Raw genomic sequence first — 25347 nt, forward strand, 5'->3', positions numbered from 1 at the left:
TTTGTTATTCCTCTATTTAGAGGAATAAAAAACAAACACACTCTTATAGTACAACACCTTAGATACATTGTAAAAATAAATTTAATGAATGCAACATCTACTACACATTGCATTCTCGTGTCCACACGTACCTGTTGTGACACTAGATATAGAACACAAAAATATATTTTGATTTCAATTAAAGGATATCGACCTAAACTGCTTCCACGAAATCTAATTAACCTGCAAAAGCGAAGCGACAATATCATATTTATTTCTCTCTTTCTTTCTACATCACATGAATAAAACTAGAATCTAAAACAAGCGAAACCTGTTTCATCTTAAACTTGAGATTTTCGCAATATCACGAAATGAACAAATCCAGTAATTTCTTATTACATGCCATATGGGTTGAGTGACTCGTTCCAGAAACATAAGAAATTTCAGAAAAACGAGGGGAAGAGCGCATAGTATTTCTTACAAATGCATCACAAATAACTAATAGTCCTTGTTGCCAAAATTTTTGCACCACATCTGGGAGGGAATTGGACGCACAGGAAGATGTGGACGTTGCTGCAACAAATTAAGGCACAAGAAATCACTTCAAACTAACTATACATAAGCTGTGGATTGTAAAAAGCCATATAGAGGAGGGCATAATAAACTTGGAATATCAATCAAGTAGCCAATGATGAGGGAACAATTAAAGAACTGAAGGTAACAAGCCTTTATCTACACAAAGAACATACAACTTTCCAGTAAAGTGCATAACAACAAAAACTAGTGCAATTTGGTAATTTTATTTTTATTTTTATTTTTATTTTTTTTTGGGGGGGGGGGGGGAAGGAGGTCTTGGTGTGTCTGTATGTGCTCGCACGCGCACATGTGTTTTGAAGGAGAATGTTTGTCATAGAATTTTTTTGTGGGTATTATATGAGTACATCTTCAATGTTTATATTGTGTTTTTTAACCTAAAGATATATATCTATAACAAAGAAATAATCTAAAAGTTGCACGATGATACATATTGGATACCATTTCATTTTTGAGAGTTTCCATTTCTTTTTTTCTTTTTTGGGGGGTTGAGGAATATAAAAATGTGCCCTTAGTATGGCAGAAAACAAAAGCATTTTTCAGCTGGGTAAAGAAAACATTCCCAGGATAGTAACCAAACATAACACAAGTTTCTGGAATGTTCAAAACCTGTGACAACATCCAAACAAAGATTATTTTCTACAAGCCTAACCATTTAGTGATGTTTAATGTGTTGAGAAAAGTATAATTGTACATACTTCTAGAGATCAAGCTAAAGGTTTTTTTCTTGTCAATGTTGCAAGTAAAGCTCCCTAGAAATATTTTATAATCAAACAAATAAGTCATATTATAAAGATTCAATACCGTGAAGATCCACAAGGTTAATTCTCCACAAATTTGAAGAGCATAGTTAACTTCATCTGTCTGCCAATATGAACTCGTGATGGTAACCACAAGTTAAAGCATACAGATAATGACCATAAGATGCTTCTTTGTTATAAGCCTTCCAATTCCATAAAGATGCATGCTTTCAAATGAAAACACAAAGTTCAACTATGCTCAGAAGACATTCCATCTAGGTAATTGTCAACCAAAACTCGGATGGTATTTCTAACGGCATTCAGTCTACTCGAGATTCCAATCTTGACCTTAGATCCTACATCCTGGAAAGAATATAGACATGCCACTAACACAAACAAAAGGAAAACATCTTACTAGAATCCAAAATCCTTATTCCTTTGTATATGAAAGCTTAAAGATTAGCAAAATGAGTATTATCACTAAGTCACTAACAGACTACTTCATTTTAGGACTACAAGACACTTTCTCTAACATATTCTGTAGGGATTTCAAAGATGCATAGCCTGATTAAATAGGATACACAAGTCAATAAGGAGAATAGTGGTTTAGGCTTCTTAGAATCCCGAGAAAGCACATCTTTTCTGAGCAAAGCAGCATCTCATATTTTAGCATCACAGCCAGAACTACTAATGGACATCAGGAAAGCATGTCGAATTTTTGTCTGGAAGCCGAAAATCGGTTACGACATTTAAATTGCAAACAGGTTGATTAAAAGGAGACTAGCCAAAAATAAGATTTAAAGTGTTCTAAGAATTGAGGTATGATACCTGCAAAATGACCATTTTCAGGAGATGAGTAAAATTATATTGTTAAGTCATATATAGAACTTATAAAAATCAAGAAACAAGGTTAGGCTGGAACACTAATAAAGCTGATAGAATCCACTAAAAAAGAAGAAGAAAGACTTATCCACTCACTCGTAAGCTAAGCTCATTTTATACAGCACGGCATGAATAATATACAAACACACAAGCCACAAATAAAAATGGCTCAATGAGGGAGGAACAAAAGTTTGGCATACACAACCAGACTATATGATAATGCATTGTCTTTTGAACCCCCCCCCCCCCCCCCTCCCAGCCTTTTTCGTATAATCTTTCATGATTGATGTCAAGTGGTGATGTTGTCAACGATTCAATCCTCAGATAGCTGAACAATAATAGAAAATGGATAATTTGCACTAGCCAAAGCTCACGGAAGATAATCCCCAAATCACACACCCCTAAATACAAAAAGAGGCCAAAACTCGGCATCACCTAATATTTGGGATCCACAGATCGCGAGAGCCCGACAAGCCGGAATAGCGTAACCAGTTAAACGAAACGAAGGAAAACAATCCTATCCGAAAAAACCCTACGTTCAATTTGATAAAGACCAGAATGACTAAAAATTAAGCCAGCAAAACCAAACTCCAAACATATGGCATCTGGCATTGAAGTGTACCTCAAGCTGGGCGGATTTCATGGCGATGGGGATACAGATCAGGACGATGCCCGCCATGGCAAAGGCGGTGTTGCGCTTCCAGTGCTTGGGGCGGCAGTTGGGCCCGCCCGTGAAGCTCCAGACCTTTCCTCTGAAATCTCCGCCGTGTGCCCCATCTGCGTGGTGGTGGTGGTGGTCTCCGCCGCCGGCCATTTTGCCGTTAAACAAGCTTTCAAGGTAAGTGGAGAGTGAAATTTCACAACTTTCTGGCTTCTGCAGAGAAGCGTTTCCTTCTGAGATCCGGGTTTTTGTTGGACTTGCTCCTCGTTATTCTCGGGTCAGTAATCACTAAATGGGCCTCATTTCGTGACTATGCTTTTAGCGGGCCAAATGAAAGTCCTCATTTACTCTTTATAATCCCATATATAAAATAATAATTAAAAAAAAGTTATTTTACCCTGTATTTCATAACCCCTAAAATTAAATTAAATTTATTCAGTGATGTCTACGATGCTCAACAAATCCACCTTTGCCATTGCTGGAAGCTTCGGATTGCAGAGGCAATTCATGCCTTGGCAAATACCACGCCGAATCACCGCTATTAGGCGAGTGTTTCCTCTTCTCATGAGGCGGATATGTCTTAAATGATTCTCCAGGAGTGGGAGACCGTTTTCCCAAGTAATCCCCGTGGACTGGAGATCGACGAGGTGATGCTGCAGCCGCGGTAGAGTCACGGAATAGGGACTGGTGTCGAGGTAGAGTCGCCGACATGGAATCTCACATGGGCGACTGGCAAAGAGGAGACTCGGTAAAGATATTCGGCCGCCACGACGGGGATTTGATGGAATGGCGGCGCTGATAGTGGCCGTTGGAGTTTCAGTCCATATTCCATTTTAGACGCGGTAGCGTAAAATTATGTAGCTGCTAAGAATTCGTAGGAATAGTAGAAGCAATAGCAGCAAGCAACAATCGCCTTTGACGCCAATTTCAATGAAAAACTATTCAATTCTTATCAGCAAATGCAAATCGGAACGCGACGCAGACCAATCTGTTTCGAGATCATCGGCGAATCAGGCCGCCCCTTGCCTTGAAAGAATTCACACGCGGTCGTCTTGAAACAAAGGCATCATTGAAGAAAAGAGATGGTGGGCCGATCAATTGCATTAGGTAGGAGATGCAGGACATGTCTTAACCGCAAGTATATTCGCTATTCGATTCCATCCTTGATCCCACAAAAGTTGGATTCATTTGTATCTCTGATCTTTACTTCTTAAATGGATGATGGAGCTAGGCGGGTATTTACTTCTCCTTCATCGCTGAAAAAAAAGGTGGATCTTTTCAATCTTATGTGCTAGCGTAGTGAGGCTTTCTACGACTAGTAAGCATCTCTATATATGCTTTTCACGTCGGCTGCCGCCTTGGAACTTCTTTCAAAAACTTATAAATCAGTATATTGAACTCTCATGCTCAGTAGATAAGCTAGCTTCAGCAGTAGATCCTTCTGAAGGTAAGACAAAAACTCTGGGTGACAAAGGACATAAATCGGAGCTGCTCATTGTCCGTGTCTTTTTGCACTGGCGATCACTCCATACTTCGTCCCCGGGCATTACAATCTCAGTTAGTTCTGAACAACCTTTCTTTTCAGATGCAGTACCTTCCTTAAGTCCACTGTCATCAGGAACAGTGCGAGGTCTTTCGTGTTTCTTAACAAGCTCCTCGTAATCTTGGTTGAGTAGAGATTCATATTCACGGAAAGCATCTGGGCCGAGAAGAGAATCGGGATATGCTGAGTGAGCTACCTATATTATAAAGAAAGACTATATATAAGCAAACATGGTATAGTATGAACCTTCAGATTCTTGCCCTGTATCAACAACAGTGACAGAGAAAATATAATAAAAAACACAGACAACCTCTTGGTTGGTGCAATTATTAGAAATTTTCTAGTTGCTATCTGGAGATAAACAGTTGACAGATAAAAACCTAAGCTATATTTTCTCTCAGCAGCAAAATAAATTTATAGAAAGATCATCTAGGATTTCTGCATGGTGCCTGTATACGTCGTAAGATGCCCCTCAACTTGAGAAAAAACTATTTTAAAAACTTATGAATCACTTGTAGCTACTCTTGGGACAAAGAAAGAGGCAGGGAGAAGCTTGACGTTTAGTTTATTACAAATTAGAGGGTAAAATAGTAAATTTTTTATTATTTTTAATTACTATTTTATATATGGTGCTATGAAGAGTAAAATGGGGGCTATGAATAGAATCACCCATCATTGAATAGGTTGATTCTATTTATCGTCTCATTTTACTCTTTATATCCCCGTATTTAAACATAGAATAAAATATAAGGTAAATTTCTAATTATTATTTTAAATAATAGCTATATAGAATAAAATGGGGATTATGAATAGAATCACCCTTAAAATAAAAGTAATTCTATTCATAGCTTATATTCTTTGACTGATACTCCCTCCGTCCACCAATTTGTGTCCTAGGGGAAGGGGACATGGATAGGGCTGAGCAAAACCAAATCGGAACCGCCAAACCGAACTGAACCAAACCAAACCGGGCGGTTTGGTTCGGTTTATGTAGAGAAAACGGTTCGGTTTGGTTTGAAAATTTTCAAACCGCCAAAAAACGGTTCGAGTTCGGTTTGAGAAAAACGGTTTGGTTTATAAACCGAACCCGCCCGATTAAAATATAATTAATAAATATTTATTTTTAAATAATTAATTAATAAATATTTAAAAATTAAATTTAGAATTTTTACACTTTACATTAAATTCAAAAGTACATAAGATTTTTATTCTGTGCTTGTTCTTTAATTTTTACAAACTCTTGATTGTAGAAGTAAATGGATTTATCTAGATGTGGTAATTTTTGCTTATTCATAGTACTTTAATTTTTGCTTATAGCTTTAAAAAAAAAAACGGTTTTGGCCAAACCGAACCGAACCGAACCGAAAATTTACGGTTCGGTTTTGACCAGTCAAATGGTTTGGTTTGGTTCGAAATTTTTTAGGCGGTTTGGGTTTCGGGTTGGGTATTTCGGTTCGGTTTCAACCCAACCCGCCCGAATGCTCACCCCTAGACATGGATTTTAAGAAAAAGTGTATTGTTTATTTGTTGAGTGGAAAAGGGGCATGACTTTTAAGAAAATAGTTATTAAAAATAAGTAGGACGCGAATTGGTGGACGGACCAAAATGACAAATTACGACACGAATTGGTGGACGAAGGAATTGATTTTTTTTAGACAAGAGGTATCTATTAAATAATCAAATAAGCAACCCGCACGCGGGCGGGACCTCTACATCACACAAATATGGGAAAATAACCGCATGTATGCTAAACCACTACCCATACAAAGGTGGAAAAACTACCCGCACGCAGGCGGGATTGAACTCAAGACCTCTTACAAATGAGAGTCTTTGAGTGCCCCAGCTTCCTTGTCTAATAATTAATAATTATAAATTCATCATTTTACCATATAACCCATAGCCCAAATACACAAGTAGTAGTTGTTGGTTTACTATTTTCCGGAGCGTTTGAATTTCAAGATTTAGTAGTTGTACACACTTGTAAAGAACATCTTGATGAAACACGGTGATTATCATCCTGATTTTTCAGGTTTCAACTTGGAGGAGGAACCTCATCAAAGAGGCGAGGAGGAAGAGGCACCGCCCGCCCACAGTGTGTCGAAGCCCAAGAAAGAGGGGCGGCGGAAGGCGATGACCTTCAAAGAAAAGGCGTCGGCTCCTATGCCGGAGAAAGAAAGGACCCCCTGTCACACCTACACCCCCGAAGAGACGGACCTTATTGTCTGAATTTGGACAGAAGAGACCAACTATGCCATCCGGGGTGTCGACCAAAAGGAGGAGGCCTATTGGCAACAGATTCTCAACCGGGTGAACCCCCTCATCAGCACCAACCTCAAACACCACCAAATATAGGGACACTGGGCCCGAGTGAGTGCAAAGGTGAAGTTATGGAAAAATATCTGGGTGTAGACGTGCGCCAAGTGGCCTTCCGGCCATTCTGACGATATGCTCCGATAGAAGGCCCAAACTATCTTCGCCGCTAGGAGCACTTCCGGCCCCATTCACCTACTGGAATGCATGGAAGATGCTCCGGACCAACCGGAGGTTCAAGTGTATGTACCTCGAGGGAGACGTGCATGCCTCCAAGAGGACAAAGACGTCGAAGACGAGCGACTTCACCACCTCGGCGTCGGGCGAGGAAATCACGCCTTCCTGCCCGATTGGAAACAAAGCGGCGAAGGCGGTGGCGAGGACGGCTAAGGGGAAGGGGAAGACGTCGGCATCGCAAGCCTCGGAGGTTCCACCCGAAACCAAGGAGATGTTTGAGAAGTCCGACAGCAAGATCACCCGAATCATGGAGATATACGACCAAAAGAATGCCCTCAAGAGGGAGATCCATGACGATCGGGTTATGTTCATGAAGACTTCCGACATGACTCTGGAGCAGCTAGAATGACACAAGGAACGGGTGGCGGAGATCCTAGCTCGGCAAAGGAACAGTAGAGACTAGATAGGTTTTTTTATGTAATTTTTAATAATGTCTTTAGGTTTTTTTTAAGTAATCTTAAATTATGTCTTTAGGTTTTTTTTAATGTAATTTTTAGGTTTTTAAAATTAATACAATTTGTTTTTTAAATAAATTGTGTTATTTAAAATTGTGCAATTAAATTTAAATAAAAAATATAAAAATCAAAACTAAAAAGATCAAGTAAGCTATCAAGTCATCCCATTGTGGCCTCCTTACTCATTGTGGTCCAACTTCAATTAAGTAAGCTATCAAGTCATCCCACTGTGGATGCTCTTATAATAGACAATGACCTTGAGTTTTTGTTTGATAAGTTTCAAGAGTTTTGCAAAGAAAAAAAGTATGAAAAGACACAGAATTGTACTTTAGAAACCACAACAAAATGAAGTTGCTGAGAAGATGAGAAAACTATACTGATATTGGTGAGAGTGAGATGTATGTTGTTGAATTTTAGATTACCAAAGAAACTTTGGGGTGAGGCTATCTCTACTGCAACAATACTTATCAACAAATGTCCTTCATCAGTCATTGAATTTGATACACCATATTACAGATGGTATGGGAGTAAGAGGGAAAACTGTGATCTAAGAGTCTTTGGCGGTAAAGCCTATGCCCATCTACGATAAGACAAGTTGGAAGATTGAGTCATTATTTGCTTTCCGTTGGGATATCAAAAAGGACTCAAAGGCTATAGTCATGGTGTATTCTGCTATCTGTAAATCGTGAGTGAATATGTACTAAGTAATCTGAATAAACATGATAAAAATTATTTTTAAATGTATTTAAATTTTAATTTATACTATTATTTTATGGGTGGGTTAGTTGAAAGATATGGGTTGAACTAGAGATGTCAATCCAGCCCAAAACCTGTGGGCTAACCCGATTAATCCGCTAATCTGAGAGGATTAGGGCTGAAAATTTTCAACCCGATTAGCCCGTAACCGAATTGCCTGACACCCGATAGGGTCGGCCCGAAACTAACCCGAAATCCTATAAGGCTAACCCGAAAATAATGTATTCGCTTGATTATATGAAAATTAGTATAATATTCCCTCAAAAAAAAATTAGTATAATATAATAATTTTTTCAAAAGTTTATGAAATGTATTTTTATTCAATATTAAAAATTCAATGTTAGAAAGTTATCCTCATCATTTCGTATTTTTAATCCAATGCTTAACATAAAATATTTAGATATAAAAATTAAAAAATGATACTTATTTAATAAAAATATTGCATCTTTATATCTCTAGGACTTGCATATTAGTTACTATCACCGTCCACGATTTAATGTCCAACTTTGGTGTGAGCATGGAGACTAACAAAGCTAAAAAATGTGATGTGGATGAAATATAAGGGTAGTTGACTAAAGTTATAAAGATAGTTGACTAAAGTGATAAAGATGTTGTGAGTGGGTCCACTAGTGATACAATATAGTAAATATAGAATATAAAAATAATAAAGATGTTTTAAGGTGGGTCCATTAGTGGAAAATGGTAGTAAATATAGGAAAAGAAGAAGAGTAAAAGGGTACAAAAAGCAGAATAGGGCATTAAATGTTAGGTCCGGAGGGTCTCGAATAGGTGTATGGGGGGGGGAATACACCTATGAGCTATTTTTCTTTCCTCTAAAAACAGAGGGATCTCAAGATAGAGATCAAAACGAAACTTTGCAAACAAACTAAGACACCTATTAACTGAAAGGAGTTTTGACCAAACAGGGTTGACGACTGATACTGAAAGACTCTTCAGTAAGGAGTTATTAGTTAAGTTACTCGAACTTAACTGATGCACGTAAAGGCTTCAGTCGAGTTTGCTAAAACAGAGATGATATAAATCTTCCTGACTATCAGATGATAGACCAGTCAGACTGATATCATACGCAACGGAAATAACTTTGTTTCGTAATAGCCTCGGTTGAGCATGTTGTTAGTCTTAGGTTTCTCTTTGCAGTTAATCAGAATTCAGTTTATCAAATGTAAATACACAAGTAAGAATGTAAAACTGAAAGCTGTAAATAACACAGAGACTTTTACGTGGTTCGGAAAAACACTTCCTACATCCACGGTCGGTTGATCAGACCAACAATCCACTCCGCAAGTGCTTAACTGGTGCACTGCAAACTGAACCGTGTGCTTGCAGGGTGCACACAACCGTTTCACTGAAGATTCCACTCTTCAGTACCCACACTTCACTCGTGTCGGATTTATCACTCCTAGCACAACCCGTGCTAAGATCTCACGGAGTCAGAGTACCTTCCTGAACTCCTAAACACTCAAACACTCGATTCTATCTCTCGAAAGGAGGTTTGAAAACTTGCCAACTATACTTCAAAGAACAAGTTCTTTGGAGCAAGTTTGACCTAGGCTTCTGGGTAAACAGATATTTACCTAAGGTCTAAGAGAATGTGTGTAATCAGCAGTGACTGATTTTGGCTTTGGAATTCTCTTCTTCGATTCAAGCTTTGGGGAAGTTAATCTTTGGGCTGAGTAGCAATTTTGGCAGAGCTTCAGCTTATGTTGTTGAATCGGTGAAGATTGAAGTGATCCTCGAGCACTACTTATAGGAGAGATCTTGAATAGATCCGTTGGCGGAGAACGTATTCAAGATTTTTTCCGTTGGAGAGCTTTTTGAATTTGGGCTGAGGCTTCAATCTTCGAGGTTCCTTGTTTGGTGAGAACGGCTATGTTGATGAGCAGGAGATGCGACGTCTCTGATAAAGTAGCCACCAAATATGAATGACCTCTGCAGAGAGGGATGATCCTGAGATCTCTGCATTTAATGCGACTGTACTATGTGAGTACGTGGCTTCCTTTGAACGTTGGAAGTTCAGTCCGAGGAAGAATGTTTAACTGATACTTGACTTTAGTATCAGTCCGCTGAGTCCACGGGGCACACATTAAGTAATCAGTTCCGAACTGATTCTTCAACTGATACTTCAGTTGGTAACTTCAGTCTTCAGTCTTCAGTCCTCCGTTCTTCAGTGTTCAGTCTTCAGAACCGCAAACTAAACTAGAAACGAACTCTAACACTTGAGTTCAAAACTGTTCTAGTCTATTACATATTAAACCTAAGGATTTTGGTATCATCAAAACAAAACAAGATATTCCATGGGGTTCCCAACATTAAATTATGGATAAATTTTTAAAGGCAAGTAGGGCATTAAATTGTGGACGGATGGAGTATTACGTAAGTCGATGGTGAAATATTATTTATTTATACGTGTATTTATTTATTATAAATATAATATTGTCAAAAGAAATATATTAGTTAATTTTTTAAAAATAAATATTTGAGCCTGATTAGCCCATTGGGCTAGCCCGTAACCCGAACATTTAGGGTTAGGATTGGAAATTTCTAACTCGAATTTTTTTTCCAACTTGATTAGCCCGCACCCGAATAACTCGTAACTCGATAGGGCTAACCCGAAACTCGGTGAATTGGCCCGATTGACATCCCTAGGTTGAATATGAGACATGTATCTTTCAATTTCAAATAAAATATAAATAGTTTCAATAAATTTAAATTATGTGCTACCATAAAATTACATGATTATTTTACCATAAAATATAATGCAATTTTTTTTTTGCAAGAGAGAGCGAAGGTAAAATAATTTAGTTTAAAACTCCTAATTTCTATATTTTTTTAATCTTAAATTTATTTTTTATTATATATCGAATTAAAATTTGTTATCATAATTTTTAATTAGAGAAAACATATTGAATATCTCATCATAAGAGAAACTACACAGTTTTTTGAATGAAATGATAGAGAAAAAAAAATCATAAAAAATAAATTTTTAAATTTTGGTGATAAAATTGTGTGATATATAGATTTGTACACCCAAATTAAAGGTTTTATTATGAACTTTAATTTAAGATAATATTTGATATTTTTTTTCTTGAATCAAATTTAACATCTTTTAGACAAAACAAAATAAAATAAAAAAGAGAAGAGATGAGTGAGAAATTTGTTGGAGAAAACTGATGAGAAAGAAAATATGTGGGAAAAAAATTGTTACAATTCTACTTTCATATATTGTCCAGATATAAATTTATACTGCATGTTTTTTTTATCGTTGAAGAAATATTCAATATACATTTCAAATTAAAAGTCAGGGTACAATATTAAATTTAATACAAAAATTATCAAAAATATGTTTAAAATAAATAAGATATAATTATTTAAACTTTTAAAAAAAATTATCTCCCTTCTTTCTCTATCTTCTCTCGTCTTTTCTCTCTAATTTTTAGACTAACTTATATTCTATTGCATCTCTCGTTTTTTTTTTTTTTCTCACATGTCTTCTCTCTCTTTTTCATAGTCTCATTTTTACACCCTCAATTAAAGTTGTAATTGCAAAATTTCCATTAAATTAGCGGAAAAAAATTGATGTTTTATATTATACTATTCTCTACGTTCCATTACAAATGTTCCATCATTTTTGGGCATGAAGATTAAAAAATGTGTAGAAAATAGATAAAATGAATTGGTGAAAATTGTTTAAATATTAGGTATAAAGAGAGAATATATTGTCAAAAAAAGAATGAGATATTTGTAATGAAACATTCTATTATGAAAAGTGGAACATATTGTAATGAGACGGAGGATGCAATGGATGCGTTTGGTTTGGAGGATGAGATAGATAAGATTGATAGGATTGAAAGGATGATTAAATAATCCACTTAACTTTGTGGTGATAAACAATCATTCATTTGAGTGACTAGATGCGGGCCGAGTTATCAATCACGGGCTCAATCATGCAAACCAAATATTTGATTAAGATGGATTATTTTATCAATCATGTCTTATCCCTTGTTAGAACACATTATGCAGCTGCTGACTTACGTGGCCAAACCTCCATGCCAACTCAACAAGACTTATGCCATCTGGCAGTGGTGCACGAGAAAGGAAAATTGTCTCAGGGCGAAGAGCATATGCTAGAGCAACGCATTCTAGATCATTCCCTAGAGGACAGGTGTAGCTCAGTGAATGGGTTTGTTACACACAAAAGTGTGTGCTGATTTTTCTTGCTTTAGGGTTTTGATAGTCGAGGCATACTATATATAGTGAGAGAGTTTTATTGTATTTGTAACTTTTGAATATATCAATGAAATCAGAACCTTTCGTTTCAATAAAGAACTCTCTATACTTAGCTTTTCTTTCATGGTATCAGAGCTCAATAGATCACAACAAGTCTTAACTTTAGACAAATATTCAGTCATGCTCACATTTTCTTTCCTAAGAGTTTGAAGCTGTAACTTATACTACATTACCTTAGCTCTTGACTGATTTGAGAAGTTAACTTCAAGAGCGCTCCATATCGACTCAGATGAGATAAGCCCAACAACAAGAATCATAGCACTTTCTGTCAAAGATTATTGGATCCAAGCCGACAAGATCTGGTCCTGCCGTTCCCAGTTACCATAGTCAGGATTCAGCGATCTACTACCTTTATCTTCTACCCACATGGGTGGTAGTTTTACAGCTCCGGTGAGAAAACCTTCCAGCCCATAACCTCTGACAGTGGCTAAAATCTGCTGCTTCCAAATAAGATAATTTGTATCTTTAAGTTTGGTAGGTGTGGGTATACTATGTAGATATACCATTGTATTTGTGGTGTTTGAGGCAGATCCACCAACAGTGGATTCATCAGATGAGTCACCCATAAGAAAATAAGGAAAATAACAAAGGCAGCGTTATCAAGAGACATGTAAGGATTACTTGCTCTGATACCATGAAAAAAAAAGCTAAGTATAGAGATTTCTTCATTGAGACAAAGGTTCTGATTTCATTGATATATTCAAAAGTTACAAATACAATAAGTGTGTTTATTTTGGATGTAATCTTGTTTCTTAGGCTGCCAAGAAGCAACATGTGGTCTCTAGGTCCAGTACCGAAGTCTTGCTAATGCAGCTGCTGAACTCACTTGGTTCACCTCTTTATTTCAAGAGTTGTCTATTGGTATATCTCATATCCCTACTCTTTGGGTTGACAACACTAGCACCATTTCTCTTGCTACTAATCCTATTCTGCATGCTCGCACCAAACACATTGAACTCGATATCCATTTTGTCCGAGAGAAGATTGCTGCCAACTCCATTCGTGTTCTTCATGTCCCTTCTCTTGATCAGGTTCCTGATATATTTACCAAGCCACTCAGTGTTCAATTCTTCACTTGCCTTCGCAACAAGCTTCAAGTTGTTCCTTTGCGCTCGCTCGAATTGAGGGGGCATGTTAGAACACATTATGCAGCTGCTGACTTACGTGGCCAAACCTCCATGCCAACTCAACAAGACTTATGCCATCTGGCAGTGGTGCACGAGAAAGAAAAATCGTCTCAGGGCGAAGAGCATATGATAGAGCAACGCATTCTAGATCATTCCCTAGAGGACAGGTGTAGCTCAGTGAATGGGTTTGTTACACACAAAAGTGTGTGCTGATTTTTCTCGCTTTAGGGTTTTGATAGTCGAGGCATACTATATATAGTGAGAGAGTTTTATTGTATTTGTAACTTTTGAATATATCAATGAAATCAGAACCTTTCGTCTCAATGAAGAAATCTCTATACTTAGCTTTTCTTTCATCCCTCAAACCAAATGTCTCCTATATATAGATTCGATTTACTACGTCTCACTGACCCACTTCGATTCGATCCGAGCTAATAGATTCGATTTACTACGTCTCCACTGACCCGCTTCGATTCGATCCGAGCTAATGGAATTTGTGCAACGATCGAAAATTCCAATCGAGTCCCCCTAAGTTGCTTTTCAACTCTATCCCGACGATTTTCAATTAATTCGGAAGCTCGTACACTTACAACTGTTTGAATAGATCTTGAGTTATGCACTCACTCTCGAATTCGAACTGTTTGAATAGACCTTGAGTTATGCAGCTCACTCTCGAATTCAGGTAATTTTTCCCTTCTTTAAATTGAGTTTATTGCAAACAGCCTGCGATGAGATTAACATTTCTTTCTTTCATTTCTTAATATTTTTGTCAGTGTTATCTTGCACACCCAGTCTATGTGCACTTCTACTCATTTTCTAACCTTCTTTTTGGGTGTATCGAGTCTAACTTTTGATGAATTTAATGGCCAATCGTAGTTTTGTTAAGTGTTTAGAGATAGTCCTAGAAGAAAATGGGCGTTCTGTTTTTAGGTGGGTTTGATGGTTTTCAAGAGCTTAAACTTCTTGGAACACTACTTATATGTTGCAAGAAAAGGTTGAATAGGTGTTAATTTTTTAATCTACAATTGCTCATCTAATCTTGCAATTTTGTGTATTATTCCAAGCACGTTTGACACGGTCAGGAAATCAAAGAATTTGGCCTTGTTTGTCTTTAACATGAAGTAGAATGTTGCATACATATGATGCCTCAGACCTTCAGATTCATAATAATATCTGCTTCTTTTGAATACCAGTGATGGGCTTGAACTTGTATGTGATTCTGTCAAGATCCATGATGTGAATGTTGAGCCACAAGGTGAAGAAAAGAAGGTGAATATTTTTATCCGTGCCCATCCCTTCTGTTGAATGATGAATTGCAAGTTTTCTCTTCCCTGCATTCAATTGAATCTCGTCCTATTTTGTTGTTTCTTTTGCAGCTAACTGTGAAACACTTGCTCTCGTGGGTCCATACGAATTTGATCAAGGAAAGACCCGAAATGTTTATGAAATGAGACACAATGTAAATGGTCTAATTTGTTCAATTTTTGTCTATGTCTGAGCTTTCTTTTTTAGATTTTATATCTTTGCATTTTCATATCATATGCTTTTCCAAAGTGATGAAGCAAGCTATTCCTTGGACGAACTATTTGGAGGGGTGCAATTGATCACCTTCCCACATGAACTTTAATAAGGGTAAAATGTATGGTTGTAGGAATCAAACACCCCTCGATTTATTGATTATGTTTCTTAGTTTCCTTGAATTCAACTTCTTTCACAGGAAAGGCCGAATCATGTAACATACGCATGATTAAAATCTATCTCACCAACCCTTGAAATAAAATTTGAAATCAGACGTTATCCTAAGCGGGAGTATGAGGTTGAACGAAGTTTTTAGAAAATCAAAAAATAAATTGAATCAAAGCGATAAAATTAAATCCATTTGGTTAATTAAGTATTCGAATTTTTGAAAAGAAATTTCAAATTTTTATATAGTGTAATTTTTTATGATTTCAGTTGGATTACTTTTTAGATGAAAACCAAATGAATATTCAAATATTCATAGCTAACTTTAGATAAGCAACGTCAGTGGAAAGTAGCTTGGAGCAGAAATCTCCCCCCAAAGATTATGATTTTTCTATGGCGCCTATTGAACGAGTGGATTGCTACTGATTTGAATCTGAGACGGCATCATATTCCTATTTCCGGTGTGTGCTCATGGTGTCATGCAAATTGGGGTTCATCGCCACATTGCTTGATTTCTTGCTCTGAGGTTAGACGATTTTGGAAGTTTTCCCCTTGGTGGAAGTGGCTTAAACCATGCTCTTATTTGTCGATGAGGGAGATTTTTTTCAGAATTGCTGAGGTGGCGGATGATGATGAGATTGATCTTTTCTGTGTTTGCCTTTGGTGGGTTTGGAGGAGGCTTTGCGATTTGAAGCATGGTAACCCCATGGGTGGAGAGTTGGATATGGTGGATGCTTGTTCGATATTCTTGCTTAATTTCCAGGAGTCGTGCCGTAAGTGTGATGCGGAGTCTCGTCTTCTTCCCCGGGAAGGAGATCGTCGATGGGTTCCTCCCAGACGGACCTTTCTTCGCCTTGATGTTGATGTGGCGCGACGGGAAGGGAGCTGCGTGGCTGGTGTGGGCTGCATGGTTTGAAACTGGAAGGGTGATCCTATTATGGCAGTAGCACAGCAGATTGGAAGCACTTCCTCCACTCTCATGGGGGAGCTTCAAGCCATGTTAATTGGTATTGGCCATTGCCTTCAAAGAGATCTTGGTCCTATTATGGTTTTCTCCGATTCTCTCATGGCAGTTCACGTCGTCCATGATGAGCGAGTGAGTGCCGACTGCTTATGTGCTGATTTATGCGAGGCTTTTGGTCTTGCTCGTGAGGCTTGCGTGGTTGATTTCCGCCATGTTCATAGAGAGGCTAATTGTGTAGCTCATTCTTTAGTGAATTTCTCTATTTCTTGTGCCGATGTGATGATTTGGGAGTCAACTTTCTCGAGTTGGCTTCTCGACCTGATTCATCGGGATCTTATTTAATATACTCAGTCGTCTTTCCTTCAAAAAAAAAAACTATAGAAAGAATGATGACTGTTTATTAAATTATTTGAGACTTTTTAGTAGGTCCTCCAAATTCACATTTTTCAATTATAGGACGACGCTTCCACCAATGTATTTTTTTTTAAAAAAAAATTGTGAGAAACATTCACCAATCTATCTATATCTATACTATATTAAAAAGAAAGTTTTCAATTTAAAATCAATTTTAAATTGATTTAGATGGTAATTTTGTAAATACTTTTTAAAAAAATGGCATTCTCCGAATTGTAACCATATTCCTTGCAACATGGAGAGAGAATATAAGTTTTTTTTTCTTTTCATTTTATCTTAATTATATTTTTCTTCTTTTTCTTTCTTTATTTCAAAAAATACACAAATTCACAAATGACCAAAGTTTAATATATCTGTCAAATTAAAGATCACGATAATAATTTTAATTTGATATGTGATATGGAAAAAATAAATATAATTATCATTTGAAAGATTGAGGTTTGTTATTAAATTGTTTTGAATAATTCATTTTTTTTTAAATTTGTGTTAATGATTTATTTGAACTAATTTCTTATTTTATTTTTCTTTACTGAAGTAAAAAAATTACTTTTCTTTACTTGGACTCATTTGATCTTCTTCATATATATACATACATTAGAGTGACTAAATAAAAATATTTTAGTTATTTCTTTTTAAAATTTCCAACACTTCTATTTTATCAAAATATACATATAATTATTTGGACGCAGTTATAATATTGTATTCATTTTTTATATATAAAAAAGAAATATTATTTAGTGTATTTCTATATTTTCGTGATATGGTTATATGTTTCATACTTAGATTTCTTATAATATATACTTTTGAAAGTTTAAAATATGTTTTAATTTAACCTATATAATTGTGGTATATAATTTATTATTAACTTAATTTAATAATTATTGTCGTGTAATCTAGTGTATTCTTTAAAAAGCAAAAGAAATTATATGTTTGAGATATGTGAATTATGATGTACATTTATGAAATATGAAGTGTAAAAAATATATTATGTTAGTAACGATTAGAAAAAAGTGTATAACTTTTTTTATAAATTAATACTTAAATACTTAAATTTAAAAATCGTGTCACAGTATACTCAAATCCAAGATGTTTTGTTCTTAGACATTAATCAGTAGACTCAAATTCAAGATGTTTTGTTCTTAGACATTAACCATTTTACTGCTAGTCTAAGCCAACACCAAAAGATGTACTCTTTCCGTCTCATTCTTCTTGTCCGATTATTTTTCGACACATGGGTTAGGAAGAAGTCGTAAATTGATTAAAAGTGATAGAATCCACATATTTTAGAGAGTTTTTTTTAAGGACATATTTTAGAGAGTTGATTATTACTCCTTATGTTTCATTACGGTTGTTTCAATTATCATTTTGGGTTGTCCTATTATTATTGTCCAATTTTAATAAAAGATACCCCCATCCCATTAATCTTGTCATGTTTTTCTTTTTGAATTGTCCCAATAATATTGTCATGTTTCTATTTTTTGTAATAATTTTACACTAAAAATAATATGGTCTCACTCCTTTACACACTTTTACTCCATTAATTTAACTCCCTTAATAATCATGCTCAAAAGAAATGTGACAAGCTTATTGGGACAGGAAGTACTATAATTAACTTTTTTGGTGCGAGTCATATCCATTTTAGTCAATTTATATATATATTTTTAATTTTAATGTTCAAAAGTTTTGGGATTAATAACACGAGACTAACTTTTGTAAAAACGTAATAAGAAGAATCAGATGGTTAAATGAGAAAAACGTGATAAGAATAATGAATATGAGTAAGTATAATTTGATTTAATTAAATAAATGGGTGCAAGAGAGTGAGAAGCAATGATTGTCAGTTTGGTTAAAGACATAATAATGAGATTTGACGGGTGTGTCAGAAATCATATAATCTATCTAGGAGTGTGAAGTGGTGAATTCAATGGAGTCGAGTTGGTTGTCATCTTCGATATATTTGAGTCATTGCAGGGCGTTTTCAGTCCTTTTTTATCTCCTCGAATCTGATTCTCTCTCCTAATCTCACTTGCACAGTTAGTTACACTACATGATGACTGCCTAAAATTTCATTTCAATAAACAGAAAAACAATTACATATGCAATAAATAGCCAATTTCAGATTGGCTCATATCAAGAATAAACCCGTATACACGAAGATCCCTAAAATTCAAGGTACTCCTTCAATTTCGCAGCATCTTTTGCCAATTCCTCATTTTTGTTTTTTGTCATCTGGGTTTTGCATTTTCTTGGAATGTTGGTGAATGGATGAAGATTAATGGTGGGATCTTTGTAAATTTTATCTTGGTTTTTGTGTGTCAGTTGAGGATTTTCTTAAAGAATTGAAATGGCCATTTCGAGTTACGTATGATTTGGTGTTTCTTGTGGTTTCTGAGTGGCATTGTGTGTGCATTTTCGTCTACTTCCATGTTAATTTTGCTCCTAGGCTTCTTGAATTTATTTAGGGTGGAGTTTTCTTTAGAGCTTAATTCATGCCTGCTGTGAAGATTGTGGTCTAACTGCTCAACAATCTAGAAAAACTTAATTTATCCCTTTTCTTTTCTTACCTTTTTTCTGGCCTAGCATTCTTTAGTCTCGATTTGAACGTATACCTGCCTCGTTGTTCATAACAATGCCAGATTTCAAGGGAAAGAAGAAAAAAATCTTGTTTTCGGAAATGAAGTATGTGTGATTTGAAGATATGATATCAAGAAATTGAGCGAGTGGTGACAAAATTAGTAATTGGATTTGGAGAAAATGAAGTAGGAAATATGACGTGTTGAGCTTATTCTGTAGCCAGGGAAGCAGGTCTTGTTGCATTAGTATCTAGGCAAGTTTCCCTAGCAATTTTGCACCACAAAAATGCTTCCTTGTTGGCGTGTTAAAATCATCGTTCATGACGCACCATTTGATTTACTTAGTCTCATTTTGTTCTTACATCATGAACCAACTGTTGAATCACGTTGATTGTAGAATGTTTGAGGGATTCATATGGAGTGATGTGCTAGTTAATTCTTAATGGTGATTATTTTGTTTCTAGGCTGGTTTGAGGATTTTGTGAAGTGTGAATGATGGAGGAGATGTATTCTGGTCTGAGACGATGGGAGGACATGGATATTGATATCTTGGTGAAGATTTTCGAGAATTTGAACATCGTTGAACTCACCTCTGGAGTTGCTCATGTTTGTCACACGTGGAGAATGGCGGCCTGTGACCCTTTGCTATGGAGGACACTTGATTTGTCTTTGCTAAAGTCCAACTTCATCAAAATCCCGTTGGAGCCCTACGTGTATGTGGATGGCCGATCTGATAAAACTTTTACGCGGGTTTTGAAGATTGCTCTCAATCTCAGCCGCCAAAACATACTCACCCTCATTTTTCATTACAATATGTATGTCAGTGACGATCAACTCACCTATACAGCTCAAAGGTAAATCATCAGCTCTTTATCTTGGTGTATGTTTTAGCTTTGCAACAGAGTTACTGATGCATGCGCTCTTTTCTCCTCACACGAATGTGTTTCTATAAACTGATTGCCATCAAATGAAAATCATTCACGACACTTGAAAGGGTGAAATAGCTTATGATAAGACTTGACAATTTGCATCTTTGTAGTCGTGCTCGTTTCAGTATATCTGTGGATAATCGTATATATCTTAATAGGAATATAAATAATTAGCAGATGGTTCTTGATTTTTAGATGAGAGAAATGATTGAACCTTGGTGGGAGGCCATGGAAGCAAAATTCAAGTATAGGACATATGTTAGTAGTTGAAGATAAATGTGAGTATATAACAATAAGTATATATGATGTGCATTGCAGGTGCCCACGGCTGAAGCGGCTGGTGATGCCGGCGTGGAACAGAATAAAGAAGACGGGCATATGTCGGGCTGTTCGTATGTGGGAAGATTTGGAGTCACTAACAATGCCAAGCATATCAAACCCCCCATATCTAATGGAGGAGATTTCGAGAAGTTGCAAGAATTTTGCTGAACTGAAAGTAATGGGACCATGCGACATATTTTTTGCATCCACACTAGCTGCGTTTCTGCCAAACCTAAAAGTTCTGAGCCTGCGTTGCTCGGTGTTGTTCAAGGATGCTCTGATCATAATCTTGGAGTGCCTGCCGGGACTAGAAGTTCTCAACATATCGCACTGCCTGCTCGTGGAAGTGCCCCCGCAGCCTGCGCCTAGGAGAGTCCTGGGAGCGCTGGACAAGTCGATTCTGGAGAGAGCCAGCAGGCTGAAGAAGTTGGTGACGTGCATGAGCGAGTCGTGCACGATGTGCCAGCGAACGAGGAGCGACGAGGGGCTCATAAGGTGGTACAAGTACGAGGAAGATCTTTGGAGGGATGATGAAGTCAATTCTCTTGCAATATGAGAAAATTGTATGAGCACATAAGTTGATGTACATAAGTTGTGCTGCTGCAACCAGGATTTATTTTTATTTTTCAGACACAGAGAGATAGCCGCGGCATCTTTTGTATTTGAATTCTTTTCAATGTGCATTTGTATTTAGATGGCTTTCCCCGCTGCATAATGTCACTGCCTTTGTATATAATGATTTTCTAATGGTTTTCAACTTTTAGACTATACTTATTTATCTACATTATATTTTTCTAAGGAGGCGTTTACTTATTTATTTTGATGGATTGAAATTTTATGATATCTCAATGTCCTTGATTATTCATGTCATTTAAATTAATTATGCTTGATTTTTATCCAATTCAAAGACTGAGATTGGAGAAATTCTACTATTGAGGATAAAAATACATGCACGTCACACACGGGAACTTGATTTATTGATGAAATCAAGTTTTGTAAATTTGTAAGTTTAGTAATTATAATCATAACTTTTGAGATATAAAAAAGAAGAAAAATACTGCGTCAGATAAAATCGGTTGAAATCGCGTTACATATTTTCTTAGGACAAACATCATGTAATTTTCATTAAGCAATTTGTTGATCGGTTGAAATCGCGTTACATATTTAGGTGTTTGTAATCAGGTGTTTGTCCGAGGTAAACCTGATAAGACTTGCAAGCAGTAACTAATTGCCCTAAATTTTTAAAATTCTTACGAAATAAAATCTGAAACTGTCCAATTGTGAAGTCAAATTCTTCTTTATTCTTTGTCATTCGGAAATTATGAAAAAAGAGGTAAGCAAAATGAGCATACGTATTATGCATAATCAATACTCCCTCCGTCCACGAAAGAACTTCCTATTTTTCTATTTCGGGACGTCCACGAAAGAACTTCCTACTTTTTCCTATTTTGGGACAATACCCCACCAAAGACAATTCCCACCACTCAAATAACATTAATTAAAACAACACAATAAATTATTAATACTTTTTCACAATTCTCAATACACTTTACAGCCTTTTCTCCACTCTCAATACACTATACAACATTTTATTAAAACCCGTGCCACTCCCTCCTAAGAAGTTCTTTCATGGACGGAGAGAGTATTATTTTATTTGATAGAAACAAAAAAAATATTAAATCTTTTTAAAATAATACTCAAATAAATTAATAAACTAATAAATTTCTTTGGTCTAGACTTAAGTCAGTTTAAAACATCATCGATTTTAATAAAATAAGAATATTTTTTTAGAGATTCCTTTTATAAATATATAGGTCTTGTTAATATTGTAAGTTAATAATTGTTAAAATATAACAATTATGAATATTATGGTAACTTGTTAAAATATTAACCTATTGTTGAATCATCTTCAACTTGATCATCATTACGATCTCCAATAATATATCTCTCATTTGTGTTTATAAATTATAATTTGATTTAAAATTATAATTTTTGAAATTAAGAAAACACACTATAAATTAAAAATTATTAATTTATTGATATATTAATATCTATAAATTAATAAAATGCTTAGATCCAAAAGTTTTTCACTTATCTCGTTAAGTAGTTAAATTTTATAGAATATTTACCTGTTTTAGGGCCTGTTTGATATGGGTTTAAAAGTAGGATAAGTTAAATTAATATGGATTTATGTAGTGTTTGATATTATGTGTTACTAATATGGTCAACTCCAAGTTTATCCCAAGACCCTAGCTTATTTTGTGGGATTAACCCACACTAATTATCCCACCTCCCCCATGGGATTAACCCACACTAATTATTCCACCCCCTCCATAGGCTACTAATTTAGGTATTTGATATGTTAATCCAACCTATTTCAATGGATACCAAACACTTTTTGGGATTAATTACCAATGATATCAAACACCTATTTGAGATTAGAAATCATGACTAATCCACACTAAATTATCAGGATAATTTATATCCTGATTAATCCAATACTGAAAATCAAACGGGCCCTTATGATTTTAAAAATAGTTCCAGATATAGATCAAATAAATTTTAGATAAAGCAATATTATTAATTCATATATTTTTATAGTAATTTAATATCTAATGAATTAATATATATTTCTAAATATTTAATTTACACAATTACCCTTAAAACTATATACTGCTATATAAATAGGAACGCAATCTATATTTTGTGTCTAAAATATTTTTATATTAATATAGATAATAATAACAATATCGGGCAATTTTAGATACCAAAATGAAAAAGATTCACTCTTTTAATAATTGAAAACTATATATATAGTGAAAATGAATGATAAACTGACAAGGATCTAAAATCGACGAGAGGGCTGCTTGGCTAAATTATTAAGTTCCCAAGAATCCATTATCCACTCTTCTCATAATCTCACCTTTGAAAAAACAAAACGAACAAACAAACTATAGCCAAAATGATAAGTCTAAACGTCACAGATTCTGCAATTCACCTCTTCAGCAGCGGTGTCGCGGTGAAATCCATCTATGCATCTCGCGACTTTAATGGCCAAGAGAGGCCGTCGCTTCCGCGGAAGCCCAGAAACAGAGTAGATTTTAGCAGCATTCGCTACTCGAGCGACGCGATTCGGTCGCTGCGGGAGCTGGCGTCGATGTCGCCCGAGCCCTCCATCCGCGTCTACAATAATCTGTTGAGCGTCATTGCCAAGAAGGAGCTGTACTCGGTTGCACTCGACGTGTTCGACGAAATGCGCCACTTGGGCGTCGCGGCCGATTGGTACACGATGAACATCGTCATCAACTGCTGCTGCCTTCTGAAGCGCGTGGACGTTGGATTCTCCGTACTGGGCGTCTTCATCAAGAACGGATACGATCCGAACGGGACAACGTTCAACACGCTGCTGAAGGGGCTGTTTCTGGCCGGCGAGATCGGCGAGGCAGAGTTTCTATTCAAGAAAATTTTGAGCTTCAAGCTATGTGTGATCAACGATGTCATGATTCTGACTGTTGTGAACGGGCTCTCAAAAACCGGGAAATTGCTCACTGCGCGTGATATGCTTCTGGCATTGGATGAAGCTGGCTACGAGCCTAATGTTCGAGCTTACAATGCTGTGATTGATGGCTTGTCGAAGCGTGGGATGGTTGATGATGCTCTGCTTCTGCTGTCAGAAATGGTGGAGAAGGGCGTCTCGCCTAGTGTTGTCACATGCAACGCCTTGATAGATGGATATTGCTCGCGCGGCGAGATGGTTAGAGCCAGAGAGCTCTTTGATTCAATGGCGAAGACGGAGATCAAGCACGATATATTCACCTATAGTAGCTTGATTAAGGGGTATTGCAAGACGGGCAACCTTGATGAAGCGTCACGTTTCTTTGATGAAATCCCGCGTGTAGGTCTCAAGCACTCGACCGTATCATACTCCACAATGATGCAGGGGCTAATACGCCAAGGTAGATTTTCAGACGGATGGAAGCTTTTCGAGGATATGAAAGCTCAGAAGCTGCATCCAAATCTCCACACCTACACCATCTTGTTGGATGGTCTATGTAGGAACCATCGGATTGATGAGGCGTTGGCGTTTTTGAGGGTGATAGAGAAGAAGGGCTTGAATCCTAATATAGTAACATACGGTGCTCTGATCAACGGCTTATGTAAGGGCGGGAGACTTGATGAAGCTAGGAGCCTCTTTGACCATCTCCCTTCCAAGGGCTTAAATCCAAGCACAGAAATCTACAACATGATGCTCAACTCCCTCTACCACCATGGGCGTCAAGTGGAGGCCATGAGGCTGATGGAGGAGATGGAGAGGAGTCGTTGCTCGCCTGATGGCGTTACCTACAACATTATTGTGGGGAATCTGATGAAGAGGAACGAGGTGCATGAGGCGATTCCATTCTTGGAGGAAATGTGCAGGAGAGGATTTGAGGTTCATTCAGCTAACTTGTCTATTTTGCTTCATCAACTAAGAGGAGGAGAATATAAAGATAAGAAATTGCAAGAGATTATTAAGAAACTTATAGTTATATTTTGAGGATTGAATACTTTGAGTAGAGTTACATTTGATTCTATACAAGTTAGTTTTTCCTTCTTCGGTTGTTTCATCATTTTTCTTCATCACATAACCAAAACAGACTGAAATGGTTGAGACCAAAATTTATAGTTATAAGAGTTCGACTCGATCGATCCAATTCAAATAACCAGACAATCTAATCAAACTGATAAAAAAATTGAGTAAATTGACCAAATTGACATCTATCGTATTAGAGACTCACACTGAAAGTACATTAAGGGTGCGTTCACTTTAATGGAAAAGAAGAGAAACAATATATTTTCATTCATTTTCTACCATTTTCACGTACTTACTA

General features: G+C 36.4%; 3 protein-coding genes and 1 long non-coding RNA gene across 4 annotated transcripts; 3 read left to right on the forward strand and 1 right to left on the reverse strand.

Annotated features, from left to right (window-relative positions):
* Nucleotides 1–313: 313 nt before the first annotated feature.
* Nucleotides 314–3193, reverse strand: LOC130993493 (uncharacterized). Its single transcript, XM_057918399.1, has 2 exons — nucleotides 2818–3193; nucleotides 314–552 (listed from the first exon to the last, which is right to left on the reverse strand). The coding sequence occupies exons 1-2, from the start codon at nucleotides 3007–3009 to the stop codon at nucleotides 478–480; spliced, it is 267 nt and encodes an 88-aa protein (XP_057774382.1). The 5' UTR covers nucleotides 3010–3193; the 3' UTR covers nucleotides 314–477.
* A 9348-nt stretch (nucleotides 3194–12541) lies between these two features.
* Nucleotides 12542–15224, forward strand: LOC130993494 (uncharacterized). Its single transcript, XR_009091681.1, has 3 exons — nucleotides 12542–14274; nucleotides 14786–14861; nucleotides 14969–15224. It is a non-coding gene; the product is annotated as an uncharacterized LOC130993494 (long non-coding RNA).
* A 3411-nt stretch (nucleotides 15225–18635) lies between these two features.
* LOC130993495 (F-box/LRR-repeat protein At3g48880) lies at nucleotides 18636–21169 on the forward strand. Its single transcript, XM_057918400.1, has 3 exons — nucleotides 18636–18825; nucleotides 19691–20080; nucleotides 20474–21169. Exons 2-3 carry the CDS (start codon nucleotides 19719–19721, stop codon nucleotides 21030–21032), a joined length of 921 nt encoding a protein of 306 aa, XP_057774383.1. The 5' UTR covers nucleotides 18636–18825; nucleotides 19691–19718; the 3' UTR covers nucleotides 21033–21169.
* A 2174-nt stretch (nucleotides 21170–23343) lies between these two features.
* LOC130993498 (putative pentatricopeptide repeat-containing protein At1g12700, mitochondrial) lies at nucleotides 23344–25070 on the forward strand. The gene has a single exon (XM_057918401.1). It carries the CDS (start codon nucleotides 23439–23441, stop codon nucleotides 25011–25013), a length of 1575 nt encoding a protein of 524 aa, XP_057774384.1. The 5' UTR covers nucleotides 23344–23438; the 3' UTR covers nucleotides 25014–25070.
* Nucleotides 25071–25347: the final 277 nt, after the last annotated feature.

Source organism: Salvia miltiorrhiza, chromosome 7, assembly GCF_028751815.1.
Source record: "Salvia miltiorrhiza cultivar Shanhuang (shh) chromosome 7, IMPLAD_Smil_shh, whole genome shotgun sequence".
Taxonomy (NCBI): Eukaryota; Viridiplantae; Streptophyta; class Magnoliopsida; order Lamiales; family Lamiaceae; genus Salvia; species Salvia miltiorrhiza.

Excerpts from the sequence above, each read along its gene's own strand:
- LOC130993493 (XM_057918399.1), bottom strand. The coding sequence starts at position 3,009 with ATGGCCGGCGGCGGAGACCACCACCACCACCACGCAGATGGGGCACAC. Across the intron at positions 553-2,817 it reads TGAAATCCGCCCAGCTTGAG|CAACGTCCACATCTTCCTGT; the intron begins GTACACTTCAAT and ends AATTTGTTGCAG.
- LOC130993495 (XM_057918400.1), top strand. The coding sequence starts at position 19,719 with ATGATGGAGGAGATGTATTCTGGTCTGAGACGATGGGAGGACATGGAT. Across the intron at positions 20,081-20,473 it reads CTCACCTATACAGCTCAAAG|GTGCCCACGGCTGAAGCGGC; the intron begins GTAAATCATCAG and ends TGTGCATTGCAG.
- LOC130993498 (XM_057918401.1), top strand. The coding sequence starts at position 23,439 with ATGATAAGTCTAAACGTCACAGATTCTGCAATTCACCTCTTCAGCAGC.